Raw genomic sequence first — 15,863 nt, 5'->3', positions numbered from 1 at the left:
TTTGTTAAAATTTAGTTTAACAAATTAAATCACTTAATTAAATTTGAAAAAGAAAACATTAAAAAAATTAAGGGAGCCTAAATTCAATTAACTTGGGGCTCCGATGTGTGCAATTGGCAATTGCACCTCTAGGCACTGTGTAGAGCAGTGCAGGTTTGTCCGTGTGTAACTTCATACTTAATTCTAACTTAAAATGTTAATATATATCAAATTACAAAATATTTAGATGTTACTAAATACTATGTTATTATTGCTTGCTTTTTTTATTTTTTGCGTACATGTACCTTGCTTTATACATATATTGCCATGTAAATGTACATACTATATGAGATGAGATTTAATGAATGAGATTTAAATTTCATACATCGTATTGTGTATTTGATACAATAATTATACGGTAAATTTAATTATACAATATTCTTGACCTATATATATATATATATAGAGAGAGAGAGAGAGAGAGAGGAGGAGGGGTGAAGAGAGTTACATTGAGATAAATAAATGACCATGAGTTGAAGAAGTGGTGAGGATAAAGATAAAGCTAAAGAGATAAGTAATAATAGGTGCACTCAAAATATATACTCAAATATTATAATTAATTATTGTTTTTAAAATAGTAGTTCTCAATTTAAATATATATAATTGGTTGAAAAATTTGTCAATATTTAAGTGCATATTTTAAGTACATATATATATTTTTTTAAGATATACTTTTCTGAATCTCACTATATAAAATGTTTGGTGCATATTTTACTTTAAAAGATATATACGACAATAAGTGTCCACAGCCAAATTTGTTATGAGTATATTTTTTTTAATATGTACTTTCAAAGCTTTCCAAAAAGTTAACCAAAATAATAAACTCTTACAAAAAAATCTCTTGTATCTATTATAGCATTATTGTGATCACTTTTCTCTTGGATTTCATTGTTATACCTAAATATTACCGTTACAAAGTTTCTTTGGTTTGGTTATTATAAAATCTTGATCCAACAAAATTATGTAAAAAGAGAGCACTCAAACACAATTATAGTATAAAATATCAAATATTGGACAAAATAAGGTAAAAAAAATTAAAATAACTATAGTTTATATATATTATTAAAGATAAATAAAAAGAAAAAGCACAAAAATTGAATTAAAAAATAAGCGGAGCCTAATTAGTGTGGGAGTGACATCTCTGACTCTACCTTCGATTCTGTTTCACACAAAGAATTCTCACCACATTATAGTGTGATGCCTTATTACATTTTGTGCCAAAGTTTTGATATAGTAGATTTCTTCTTCTTTGTCTGTAGTTTTTCCGTAAAATAATTTTCACATAAATTTGTATGTTTTGTTATATTGTTATTGTCTATATTCTAATAGATTCTTTTTTTTCTTTTTTTTTTTCAATCAAGTTTAGACCAAAACTTTGGCCTAGAAATGGGTTATCTATTTCTTTTGATAAATTCATGTTAGATTAAAATAAATATATGTATGCATATGAACAATTTTATACATGTAGACAGAATTAATATATAGATTGAACATATACAAATAGATAATCGAATATTGTATACCTCCAACCATTGCAATTGATAACTTCGATCTAGCTTTAGATCTACAAAAGAAAAATAAAATAATTAGAACGAGTACATGGTCTTCCAAGCTCTCACTAACTTTTTTTAGATGGAGTTACTGATAGTCAGAATGAGCAATGAGCTTGGAGACCGGTACTCTATATTTATAGAGTGAGAGTTATCATCAGAGTCTCTGCCACATATTGAGATATTCTCTTAATCAGTTGGGATATGCAAAATCGGGTAACAACAAAATCGGGTAACAAATAATGTTGACCATTAATTGGAATATTTTGTCAATAAATAAAATATTGACTCTGATATATTAAATCAATTAGTTGTAACAAATTGATTTTATATACCATTTAAATAAATATTCTAACATTCTCCCACTTGGTCAGCATTTAAATTAATGTATTGCTTAAGCCCAACGATCATCCCTGTTAGATAATAAACACATGAATCATGGCGATAAGTCCTCTTTTTATGACGAGTATTATCTTCCATGTATTACAATATATAGCAATGTAATTTATGTGGCTATGTACTTAAACGAATAAACCCTATGTTTATTCAGGTCCTATGAAGATAAAATTTTCTCAAATAAAATTAAAACACGCATAAATATGAGAAAACATCAAAATAAGAGTTTCATTGATAATAACTTCAGTTTGTACAATAAATTTACATAAGGGAACCAAGTCCCATGTTCACTACATGATCCTTGAATTTATGAGGTGGCAAGCCTTTCGTCATAGGATCAACAATCATCAATTCAGTGCTAATGTGTTGAATGACAACTTTATTTTCTTTAACACGTTCTCTCACAGCTAAGTACTTGATGTCGATGTGCTTGCTTCGACTACTTGTCTTGTTGTTCTTAGCCATGAATACAACAGCTGAATTGTCACAGAACATTCTCAATGGCCTAGATATGGAATCTACAACTCTAAGGCTTGAAATGAAACTTTTTAGCCATACACCATGCAATGTAGCCTCAAAACACAAAACGAACTCGGCTTCCATAGTAGAAGTAGCAGTCAAGGTCTGTTTGTTACTCCTCCATGATATAACTCCACTGGCAAACATAAACACGTAACCAGAGGTTGATTTACGTGAATCAGTACAACCAACAAAGTTTGAATCTGAGTAGCCAACTACTTCTGGGTTGTCGGTTCGTCTAAACATGAGTTTGTAATCCTTAGTACCCTGAAGATACCTCATAACTTTCTTTGCAGCTTTCCAGTGGTCTAATCCCTGGTTACTCTGAAATCTTCTTAGCATTCCGACAGCAAAGGCAATGTTGGGTCTTGTGCACACCTGAGCATACATCAAGCTTCCAACAGCAGAAGCATATGGGACGTTCTTCATTTCTTCCTTTTCAAAATCATTCTTTGGACACTGACTCAAATTTAATTTATCACCCTTAACGATAGGAGCAACACTTGGTGAACAATCTTTCATCCGAAATCTCTCTAAAACTTTGTTAGTGTAGGTTTCTTGAGATAGACCTAAGATACCTTTGAATCTATATCGATGGATCTTAATGCCAATGGCATAAGACGCATCACCCATATCCTTCATCTCAAAGTTCTTTGAGAGAAATTGCTTCACCTCATGTAGCATGTCCTTATCATTGGTTGCAAGAAAAATATCGTCCACATATAAAACAAGAAAATAAATCTTACTCCCACTGACCTTCTGGTATATACATTGATCCATGGCATTCTCTTCAAATCCAAAAGAAGAGATAACATCATGGAATTTTAAATACCATTGGCGGGACGCTTGTTTTGAACCATAGATGGACTTCTTAAGCTTGCACACCAAATGCTCATCATCACTAGAGGAGAATCCTTCTGGTTGTTTCATATATACCTCCTCCTCTAGGTTACCATTTAGGAAGGCAGTTTTCACATCCATCTGCTGCAGCTCTAAATCGAAATGAGCAACTAATGCAAGGATAACTCTGAGGGAATCTTTCTTAGATACCGGAGAAAAGGTCTCCGTGTAGTCAATTCCTTCTTTTTGAGTGAATCCCTTAGCAACGAGTCTCGCTTTGTGTCTCTCAATGTTGCCTAATCAGTCTTTCTTTGTTTTAAAGACCCATTTACACCCAATAGCCCTCGCCCCATTAGGCAACTCAACAAGATCCCAGACTCTGTTGCTCTTCATAGAATTCATTTCTTCATTCATGGCATTGTACCACAGTTCCGATTCTTTGCTATTCATAGCTTGTGAAAACATTTCTGGATCATTTTCGCCTCCAATATTGTAGTCAGATTCTTGCAAATACACAATGTAGTCACTAGGTATCACCGATTTTGTTGTCCTAGTGGATCTTCTTAAGGCTACACTAGCGCGCTCTTGGGGAGCGGGTGGTTCAATTTGTTATTCAACAATTATAGGCAACTCTTGAACAACTTGATCCATTTGAACTTCATCATTGACTTGTGGATCTTCAACAATTGGTTGTGGTGGTTCAACATCCATTTGGACTGCAGGGGTGTTATCAACCATAATCAATCTTGCTCTTGAGGTGGAGGGTTCTGAAGGATCTTTCTCAGAAGCTAAGTCCTTGGATTGATCACTCCCACTAATCAAGGCATTTTCAAGAAATTTTGCATTCCTTGATTCCACAATCCTAGTGCAATAAGATGGACAATAAAACTTGTAACATTTAGACCTTTCAGCGTATCCAATAAAGTATCCACTTATGGTCCTTGGGTCCAATTTCTTTTCTTGTGGATTGTATACCCTAACTTCAGATGGCTATCCTCAAATGCATACATGTTGCAAACTCGGTTTCCAACCTTTCCATAATTCAAAAGGAGTTTTTGAGACTGCCTTGGTTGGAACTCGGTTTAATATGTACACAGATGTCTTTAGAGCTTCAGTCCACAAGGGTTTAGGAAGTTTAGGGTTGCTGTTAAGCATACTCCGCACTATGTCCATCAATGTTCGGTTTCTCCTTTCCGCAACACCATTTCGCTCGGGTGTACCGGGCATGGTATAAACAATCCCATTTTCTTGAAGAAACTTTGCAAAAGGGTCAGGTGCTTGTCCATCTTTAGTGTATCTACCATAATATTCTCCACCTCTATCTGATCTCACTATCTTAATTTGCTTGTTGCATTGTTTCTCTACTTCAACTTTAAATATCTTAAAGACATATAACGCTTCTCTTTTGTTGTGAAGTAAGTAGATATACATATAGCATGAGTAATCATATATGAAAGAGATGGAGTATTTCTAACCATATGAGTCCATGTCTGGACTACATATACCAGAATGTATGATTTCTAATAGGTCGGAACTCCTATGGACACCACTTTTCTTAGACTTGGAGGTGTGCTTTCCCTTAATGCAATCCACATAAGTATCAAAATCAGTAAAATCTAAGGTATTGAGTACCCCATCTTTCACTAATCTTCTAATTCTATCAATGGAGATATGTCTCAATCTCCGGTGCCATAATGTAGAGGAATTCTCATTCATAACACATCTTTTATTGCCAGCATGAACGTGCACAGTATTATAAGCGATATTATTTTGTAAATTAAGGCAGTAAAGACCATCAGATGAAATACAATTTCCAACACATTCAGATTTATTATATAAATTAAAAGATTTTTCTTAAAATGTAAAGGAAAACCAAAAGGTACAAGTCTTGAAACGGAAATCAAGTTTCTAGAGAAACTTGGTACATAAAATGTATTTTCTAACTTTAAAACAAAACCGCTACTTAAAACTAAATGATACGTTCCAATAGCTTCCACATGTGAGCCCATCTTGTTTCCGGATAAGATGTTTTACTCACTTCCCACTGGCTTTCTTAGGTTTTGTAAACCCTGCAAGGAATTTGAAATGTGAATTGTTGATCCAGAATCAATCCACCATATGTTGATATTAACATTAGCCATATTAGTTTCATAACATATGAATGAAATTGGATTACCTTTGTGTTCTATCCATTTCTTGAACTTGGCGCATTCCTTTTTTGCATGTCCATTCTTTTTGTAGAAGAAACACTTGATGGAATCCTTCTTTATTTCGCCTTGGGGAGGCACTTTATTTTTCCCCTTGTCCTTCTTGGATGGTTTGCGTTTCTTCCCTTGGGTGGCCATGTGAGCACTTTCACCTTGTTCCTGCAGGAGCCTTGATAAATGAGTTTTAGACTCATTTATCTATGTGTTTTTCAGGAAAAGTATTACGTGTTTTTTTGTTTTGTTCTATTTTACGTTTGTTTTTGTATGTTTTCAGGTGTTGAAGGGCTTAGGTGACTTAGGTGCGGAAACATGGTGGAAAAATCGACAAAATGACAAAAATTGGTGGAAAACGTGTTTCGGAGCACTTCCTGCGACCGCGGAAAGGTGTCTTGCGGCCGCAACTTCAGAGGAGTTTTTGCCTTTCTAGAGCATTCCTGTGACTGTAGGAATGGCATCCTGCGACCGCAGGATATGTCTACAAAAGAGAAAAACGCAGATTTTTAATTAAGGGTGTTTTAGTCATTTCATGTTTAACAAAACACTAATTAGGTTTAAATGACGATAAATGAGAGGGAAGGAGGCACTTTTTGATATCTGGACTGGGAGAGGAGGCTAAGGAGTGCTTTGGATAAATATTGGATTTATAATCTAGAGTTCTTTTCTTTTTCTTTTAGTTTATGTTAATTTCATGTTTATGGATTTCTTAATGATAAACATGAACTAAATTCTATTTAGGGTTTTTAATTGAATCTCTTGACTCTTTATTATGAATTAATGCAAGTTTTTAATTTATTCTTCATTTAAGATCTATTCAATTTGTGTTGATTATGTATGTGATTGATTGTGCACCTTTTACATGCTATTTATGAATTCAAATCAAAATTTGAGAAGTGAGATTTGGATATGCTAAAATTGAATAGACATAGATGTCAATTTAGAACGAGAGTATCAAATTGGTCTATGTGATTTAGGGCTGAGTTCATTGCTTCCTATTGTTTATATTTCTCATAGAAATATAGAGAATTTGTATTAGGTCGAGTTTTATATTTCTTAATTTGAATATTTAACACTTTTGCATGTCTTTCATCTTAATGAGAAGAATTATCTCTGTGATTGCATTAATGAATAATAAAGTGGATAGTAGAGGATATTAGAATCCCTAATTTCTTATCTATATTTGAATCAAGTTTGTTGCAAGATTATTGTTCTTTGTTGTTTTTCAATTAATTCTGTTATTTATTTATTTTAGATTTAAAAATTCCAATTTTTTATTACCAAATAGAAAATAAAATAAACTATTGGTACTTGATAATCAGTCTCCGTGGGAATGATATCGGTCTTACCGAAATAAACTACAAAAGCGATTACGTATACTTTCGTAGCCTTAATTTTCGCAACAAGTTTTTGGCTCCGCTGCCAGGGACTGAAAAATTATCAATATTAAAATAGTTAATTTTATTTCTAATTTGGCTGTCTTTTAAATAATTTCTAATTTGTTTGGCTGCGGTTGTGCTTTATCTCAGGTATTTTCCTTATATGCGCAGTAGAAGGGGAGTTTGACAGTCCATTTCCAATTAATCTTGAGATCGAGAAAGAGTGCAAGCGAAATAGAAAAAACAAGAGGACTGAAAGGTCCACTATTGTTACAGCAGATATTAATAACAACAATGTGGAAAACATGAGTGGGGGAGCACCACAAAATCATAATCCTGCCCGTCAAAGAGCTCTACGGGACTATGTACTCCCTACCGTCACAAGGGTACACTCATGCATCCGTCCTCCAGCAGTAGAGGCAAATAATTTTGAGATCAAGCCTGCTATATTGCAGATGGTCCAAACTGCTGTTCAATTTAGTGGCCTCCCCACTGAAGGCCCCAATATGTACATAGCCAATTTCCTGGAGTTGTGTGCCACTTTCAAGATGAATGGGGTGAGTGATGATGCCATTAGATTGTGCTTGTTCCCATTTTCACTACGGGAGCGAGCGAAAAGTTGGCTGAATTCACTTGAGGCCAATACTATCACCACTTGGGATGCTCTAGCTCAGAAGTTTTTAGCGAAGTTCTTTCCACTTACTAAGGCTGGTAAACTGAGAGGGGAGATCAATAACTTCTCTCAATTTGAGGGAGAATCCTTTTATGATGCTTGGGAGAGGTTCAAGGACTTAATCAAAAAATGTCCCTACCATGGTATTGAGAAGTGGATGTTGGTCCACAACTTTTACAATGGTTTGTGCGGTACCACTCGCACAATCATTGATGCAGCAAAGGGAGGAGCGTTTATGAGCAAAAGTGCTAATGAAGCTTATGAACTCTTAGAGGAAATGGCCACTAATAATTACCAATGGCCAAGTGAACGAGCGGGCAGTAATAACAAGGTTGCAGGGGTTCACGAATTAGATGCAATCACAACCTTAACTGCTCAAGTTGCGTCTCTAACTAAGCAGTTGCAAAAAAATACCATGTCTGCCCAGGTTGTGCAAGCCCAAGTAATGTGTGAATTGTGTGGGGGGTCTCATCCTTTTGATCAGTGCCAAGCTGTTTTAGATCCCAACAATGTCCCATTAGATCAAGCTCAAGTTCAGGCAGTAGGTAATTTTCAGAGGCCCTACAACAACCCCTACTCTAACTCATATAATTTGGGGTAGAGAAACCATCCTAACTTTTCCTGGAGACATAATCAAGGCCAACAACAACCGTTTCAACCACAGTATCAGCGGCCTATGACTCAAGCTCCACCACAAGCATCAACCTCTCAGCAACCCAGGCCGCCAACTCCTACAGAACAGCCTAGTGAATTACAGGCTGCTCTATTGACTCTCACCAACACTCAAACTCAATTTATGACTAAGACTAGATCCTCCATCAGAAATTTGGAGATGCAAGTAAGGCAGTTGGCCAATATGTTGAATACTAGGCCTCAAGGGAATTTGCCTAGCAATACTGTGGTAAATCCTAATGAGCAATGTCAAGCTATCATCTTGAGGAGCGGGAAAGAAATTGAGGGTCCTTCTCTTAAGGGGACTCAAGAAAAAAATCTGTAGAGGAGGAGAGTTATGAAAAAGTTGAGCCCCAAGTGGAGGAAAAGGTTACTGAAGGCCTTGCAACCAAGGAGAAGATTCAACCGGTAGTTGTTGATTCTAATGTCAAAATCCCATATCCACAACGACTATGAAAGAATTCCCTTGATAAACAATTCTCAAAGTTTCTTGAGGTGTTTAAAAAGCTTCACATTAACATCCCATTTGCGGAGGCTTTGGAGCAAATGTCGAGTTATGTGAAATTAATGAAAGAGATTTTATCAAAGAAACGATGGTTGGAAGACTTTGAGACAGTGGCACTTACTAAGGAATGCAATGCAATTCTACAAAGGAAGCTTCCACAAAAGCTTCAAGATATAGGGATTTTTACTATCCCTTGTACTATAGGGAAATTTGAATGCAAACATGCTCTTTGTGATCTTGGAGCAAGTATCAATCTCATGCCTCTATCTGTTTTTTGAAAGCTTGGTCTTGGTGAGGCAAAGTGTAATGCCCTAGATAGCCAAGACCGTTACACTGTGTGTTTATAAAGTGCCAGACTTGCTAATCAAGTCCTTCAGTTAAAAACGTGTCATCGAAACTATAAAGGAACTAGGGTTAAAAATGTTTTGGTCTCAAAAGCCACATTTTCATTAAGAAGCATTTCCTGTTTACACGGGATCCCAAAAATATCAAGTTTAAAGACCGTCTACAAAAGTCATAAAGCTTAGATACAACAACAAGCCATATTAAGGCAAAACAGACAGTTAGGCAATCCCTGTCCTGATCCACTCCTCGACCATGGCGATCGAACAACTGTCTATGTACATTCAACCCCGCAGTTCTCCACCTCAGGATTGGTCCAGCTTGCCTTTGCCTTTACCTGCACCACGAAGCACCCGTGAGCCAAGGCCCAACAGGAAAACACAACAACAGAGCATAAGCAATCAATAGACAAATCAATATCTCACATTGCATCACATATTCTCAGCCATATAATCATTCAGTATAATCAAGTATTCAACATACTAAACATGTCAACTCATATCATATATTAGTTCACAGATGATAACTAGGGCTAGCGCCCTCAGGCCACTCCCTCAGTTATCCCATTGACTCCGGCCCGCTTAAACCGAGCTCATTGAATATTAAGCTGTCCTCGGCTACTAATGGCCAAGCCACGCCCTATGCACAAATATTATGTACGGGACTCTTAGGCCGCTTTCACATGTGCCATGGCATAATACCATCATTGACACGATACAAATATCGGGAGCACTTAGTCTCATCACAATCATATAACCGGGTGCAGTTTTCTTACCTTTCAATTTGCTAGCTCTGATCACTCGACTCCTTGAGCATGATCCCCCCCTCGAGCCCTAGCCGCTCACCTAAACACAACCATAGGCCAAAGTCATCATCGATCCTCAAGTTCAAAACCTAGCCTCGGGGCCAATCCCGAGCCCCCGGGAAGTCCTAGTTCCACCAAACAAGGTGGAGGAATCAAACCCCAAACCCTTGGTAAAAAAACCCTTGCAAACAACCCTAAAATCCCTTTATGAAGACAGGGCAGCACTACAACGCTCTTAGGAGGGCGCTACAGCACTACAAACAGAAGCAAAATCCCCTCAGCATGCATGAACTAGCGCTACAGCGCCCAAAGGCTAGAGCTGTAGCGCTAGTCACAAATAGGCCAACTCCAAATTTCTCTTCCTGCGATTCCCTCAAACCAAACTCAACCAAAACTTCTCCAAACCTTTTCCAACCTCAAAAAACAACCTTATAAACATACTCCACTCATCCCAAGCACCCCAAATACCTAGAACTCAAACACATGCATCCCTAATCTCAAAATTCACCATAGCCACTTCTAGACATTAAAACTCAGCAAAAACCAGTTAAACATCAAAGTTAGAAGCTTAGAATTTATACCTTTGGTGGAATTTCGACCTTAAGTTGCCTCTAGACCTCCTTGGCTTGCTCTTCCTCAACCCTTGGCTCCAACTTTCCTAAAATTCCCCATCAACACAGCTTAGATAACTTAGCTAAGAACCAAAACCATAACTGAAGAGACTTACAGAATTTACCTCAAGTGTTGGTGAGTTCTTGCTAAACCTCTGCCAATTCCTCAAACCTAGCTTAGGATCCTTGATGCTCAGCCTAACCCAGCTCTCCTCTGAACTTTGCTCCAAAAATCCTCAAGAAACTGATGAAGGAAGCATAAACCAACCTTAGAAAACTCTCTTTGTTTTCTCCCTTTCTTTTTCTTCCTTTTCTTTCTTTCCTTCCTTCCTTTCTTTCAGACTTATATTACTTTCTACAATTCCCACTAACATAAAGCCTCAGCATATCTATCCCTTGCAAGCCAAATGACCTTAATGCCCTTCCCTTTATTTCTAACCCTTTAGTCCACTTAAGGGCATTTTAGTCATTTTACCCAATTCTCGCTAATTCCTCGAGTGTCTCTAATATTTCCCGCTTAACTCCCGATACCTAATTAATCACCAATAATACTCCTCAATGTCAAGATAGACTCCAATATACTTACTAAATTCCCATTTATACCCCTAGGCTCACCCCGAGCCGGGTATAAATCATCGCCATGACTTTTTCGCTACTCTGCTCACTAGGATCGTCTCGAGTCACAGATCACAGATATATCCACATAATAATGTGGCCTCGACAATTATCACATATATCAAAGCAGTTATGCCCATAATGGCCAAAATTACGATTATGCCCTACTAACCTAATCAGGGCCTACATGCATACTAATACACATAGTCATGCATCTCAAATATTCAGGTAGTCATAAAACATGCTTTAAATCATAATCAAGCATCTTACTCATTAAAATCACACATAATTCCCATTATGCCCTCAAGGCACACTAATCAAGGCCCTTGAGCCTTATTAGCGAATTTAGGTCGTTCACAAAGCCTACTACTATCACTCTTCAGCTCGCAGATCGATCAATCAAGCACCCAAGGGGAGTTATTGAAGATGTGTTAGTAAAGGTTGACAAGTTTATTTTTCCAGCGGATTTCATTATTCTAGATATGGAGGAGGATACAACAGTTCTCATTATTCTTGGGAGACCATTCTTGGTAACCGGGCAAGCCCTTATTGATGTGCAAAAGGGTGAGTTGAGGTTGGGAGTTCAAGGGGAAGAAGTGGTCTTTAATGTATTTAAGGCCATGTATTATCCAAGAGCAAGTGATAGTTGCTTTAATGTTGATGTGATTGATGAGGTGGTTTCGAAAAAGAGGATTACTAATGATCCTCTTGAATTGGCTCTGGCATTGGGTGGTGATAATGAAGAGGAGGATTTGGAGACTCATGAGTATGTGAAATGGATCAATTCTTATGGTCCATATTACAAGAAGAAATTTGAAGAATTGGGGCAAGTGCCTGAGCGCCCCATACCATTTATTGAGAATCCTCCAGTCCTTGAGTTGAAGTCTTTACCGGAGCATCTTTGTTATGTGTACTTGGGGGAGAAAGAAACGCTGCTTGTTATTATATCTTCATTGTTGTCAAAAGGTGAAGTAGAAAAACTTTTGAGGGTTTTGAGGGCTCATAAACGTGCTATTGGGTGGACTTTGGCTGATATTCGAGGAATTTTCCCTTCAATGGTTATGCATAGAATTCTTATGGAAGAAGATAGCAAACCTTCCATTGAAGCTCAACGAAGGCTAAATCCCTCTATGAAGGATGTTGTTCGGAAGCAAATACTTAATTGGTTGGATACAGGGGTAGTCTATCCTATTTCTGACAGTGCTTGGGTGAGCCCTATTCAAGTGGTGCCTAGAAAAGGAGGAATAATTGTGGTAAAAAATGAGAACAATGAACTCATCCCTACACGTACTGTGACGGGATGGAGGATTTGTATTGACTACCGCAAGCTAAATAAGGCGACGAGGAAGGACCATTTCCTGCTGCCATTTGTGGATCAGATGCTTGATAGGCTTGCAGGCCACAGTTATTATTGTTTCCTGGACAGGTATTCAGGTTACCACCAAATTGCCATCGCTCCGGAGGATCAAGAGAAGACAACATTCACCTGCCCATATGGTACCTTTGCTTTCCGAAGGATGCCTTTCGGTCTTTGTAATGCATTAGCCACTTTTCAAAGGTGCATGATGGCTATTTTCTCCGACATGGTAGAAAAAAGTATCAAAATTTTTATGGATGACTTCTCGGTGTTCGGGTCTGATTTTGATGAATGCTTGGATCGCCTAGAAGCGGTTCTTAAACGCTGTGAAGAATCAAATTTGGTACTTAATTGGGAGAAGTTCCACTTTATGGTGAGAGAAGGGATTGTCTCGGGACACAAAATTTCTAGTAAAGGCATTGAAGTGGATCGGGCCAAGATTTCTACTATAGAGAATTTGCCACCTCCAATTTCAGTTAAAGGAGTGAGGAGTTTCTTGGGCCATGCGGGGTTTTATTAGAGATTTATCAAAGATTTTTCCAAGGTCTCGAAATCGTTGTCCACCTTGCTAATGAATGGGGTCCCTTTTGATTTTAATGAAGAATGTTTGACTGCTTTCAAGACTCTCAAGGAGAAGCTCATTTTAGCGCCTATAGTGTGTGCACCTAATTGGGACCTTCCATTTGAACTTATGTGCGACGCTAGTGATTATGCGGTTGGAGCGGTTCTTGGGCAGCGAGTGGAAAAGGTATTTAGAACCATATACTATGCTAGTCGAACTTTAAATGATGCTCAACTTAATTATGCAACAACAGAAAAAGAACTTCTGGCTATAGTTTATGCTTTCGATAAGTTTCGTCCGTATTTAATTGGCAATAAGGTGATTGTGTACACGGACCACTCCGCTATTAAATATCTAATGACAAAGAAAGATGCTAAACCCCGTCTCATTCGGTGGGTTTTATTACTCCAAGAATTCGATATGGAAATCCAAGATAAAAGTGGTACTGAGAATCTTGTGGCGGATCATTTGTCTAGGCTGGAAGTTGAGGAATATCAAATTACCAAGAAAGTGCAAATCAATGATTATTTTCTAGATGACCAATTGTTTGGGGTGAGTGACAACACCAAAGCGCCATGGTATGCAGATTATGTCAATTTTCTAGTGGCAAAGGTTGTGCCTCCTGAGATGTCCAGAGCACAGTTGAAAAAATTCTACTTTGAAATCAAACATTATTATTGGGAGGAGCCCATCCTCTATAAACATTGTGCTGACCAAATAATTCATCGTTGTGTACCGGAAGATGAAATGATCTCTATTCTCAACCACTGTCACACTCTTCATTGTGGGGGTCATTTTGGTGCTACCAAGACAGCAGCAAAGGTATTGCAATGTGGTTTCTTTTGGCCTACTTTATTTAAAGATGCAAATACTTTTGTTAAGTCTTGTGATAGATGTCAATGCACCGGTAACATATCATGAAGAGATGAGATGCCGCTGAATGTTATTCTTGAAGTTGAGTTGTTCGATGTGTGGGGGATTGATTTCATGGGTCCCTTTCCATCCTCCTACAATAACAAGTATATATTACTCGTTGTGGACTATGTGTCTAAATGGGTGGAAGCAGCGACAACTCGTACGAATGATGGTAAAGTAGTTCTAAATTTTCTGCACAAGAATATTTTTACTCGGTTTGGAACTCCTCGAGCTATCTTAAGCGATGAAGGGAGTCATTTTTGTAATAAATGGTTTGATGCTTTGCTTGCTCGATATGGAGTACGACATAGAACTGCTTTACCTTATCATCCATAGTCTAATGGACAAGAGAAAATTTCTAATAGGGAGGTCAAGAGCATTCTTGAAAAAATAGTTAATAGCTCAAGGAAGGATTGGTCTAGAAAGCTTGATGATGCTTTATGGGCTTATAGAACGGCATTTAAGACTCCCATTGGCATGTCTCCTTATCGGTTGGTTTTTGGTAAGGCTTTCCATTTACTGGTGGAATTAGAACATCGAGCATATTAGGCAATGCGAAGGTTGAATATGGATTGGAATGCAGCTGGGAGAAATAGGCTAATGCAATTGAATGAACTTGATGAGTTTAGGAATGAAGCCTACGAGAAAGCTAAGATTTACAAGGAACGCACCAAGAGATGGCATGATAAGAACTTGTCTCGAAAAGAATTTCAACCCGGTCAGCAGGTATTATTGTTCAATTCACGGTCGAAACTTTTTCCAGGAAAATTGAAATCAAGATGGTCGGGTCCGTACACAGAAGTAACAGTGTTTCCTTATGGGTCGTTGGAGTTAAAAAACCGAAATAATGAAACATTCAAGGTGAATTGTCAACGAGTGAAGCCATATTTGGGTGATCCTATTGATCAAGCCAAGTCCATTATTTTGTTAAAGCCTCTCTGAAGAGGAGTTCAGCGTCCGGCTAAATGACGTTAACGACAACGCCATTGGGAGGCATCCCAAATTCATTTAAGTTATTTGAGTTTTTAAGCGATTTTAGTTGAGACAATTTTTATTTTATTTATTAGTTTTTGGTTTATTTTATTTTATTATTTTATTGTAAATATTATGGATTTTGTCATCTTGAAATACGTGAAAAAAAAGAAGAAAAGAAGAATAAAAATTGATGAGGTTGTGGTTTATAGAGCAATCCTGCGACCGCAGGAATCATTTCTTGCGGCCGCAGGACCAGAGATCAGGGCAAAATGGGAGCAATCTTGCGACCGCAGGAACCACTTTCTGCGGCCGCAGGTCCAGAGGTATACGAGAAATGGGGAGATTCCTGCGACCGCAGGAATGGTGTCCTGCGATCGCAGGATCCCGTATTTAAAAAAAAAAAACTTATAATAATAATATATATTATTATTTGCATCAGAATCTTTCTTTCTCTTCTCATTTTCATTTTCTCATTCTCCTATTCTTTTCATCCCCAAATCTAATTCTCTCCTTCTTTCATTCTTTCAAAAAAAATTCAAGAGGACATATCACTCCAAGGTTTTGTAAGTCTAATCCTCTTCTACTCATTTTCATCTCTCTCTCCATTATCATCTACCATTGTAAGTCCCCTTCCTCTTTCTCCTTTAAATTTCTACATTGTGTTCTTAAGAAATTTTTCATGCTAATCTCTTGAATCCGAAATTTGTGTGTAGTGTTTGATAAATATATGTTATTTCTGGATTTTTAAGATATTATTGAAATAATTGTATTGCATGTTGGTGGATTTGCATGTGTATTGAGATTCCTTGATTTTGCAATTGGGAAAATTTGACCTAATTTTGGGTCCGAATTTTTCTTTGTGATTTTGTGAAATTGAATTGACATTGGTGAAATTGAGAACTATAGT

At 37.3% G+C, this 15,863-nt stretch overlaps 1 protein-coding gene and 1 non-coding gene across 2 annotated transcripts; one reads left to right on the top strand and one right to left on the bottom strand.

Moving 5' to 3' along the window:
* Positions 1 to 7,637: 7,637 nt before the first annotated feature.
* On the bottom strand, positions 7,638 to 7,744 carry LOC133833375 (small nucleolar RNA R71). Its single transcript, XR_009892756.1, has one exon. It is a non-coding gene; the product is annotated as a small nucleolar RNA R71 (small nucleolar RNA).
* Positions 7,745 to 14,533: 6,789 nt separating this feature from the next.
* On the top strand, positions 14,534 to 14,923 carry LOC133832989 (uncharacterized). Its single transcript, XM_062263257.1, has one exon. It carries the CDS (start codon positions 14,534 to 14,536, stop codon positions 14,921 to 14,923), a length of 390 nt encoding a protein of 129 aa, XP_062119241.1.
* The last annotated feature ends 940 nt before the right edge of the window (positions 14,924 to 15,863 follow it).

The sequence above is a fragment of the Humulus lupulus genome, chromosome 4 (assembly GCF_963169125.1).
Source record: "Humulus lupulus chromosome 4, drHumLupu1.1, whole genome shotgun sequence".
Classification (NCBI taxonomy): Eukaryota; Viridiplantae; Streptophyta; class Magnoliopsida; order Rosales; family Cannabaceae; genus Humulus; species Humulus lupulus.
Note: the sequence above shows the minus strand (reverse complement) of the source record. Positions and strands in the feature narration are given on the sequence as shown.

Excerpts from the sequence above, each read along its gene's own strand:
- LOC133832989 (XM_062263257.1), top strand. The coding sequence starts at position 14,534 with ATGCGAAGGTTGAATATGGATTGGAATGCAGCTGGGAGAAATAGGCTA.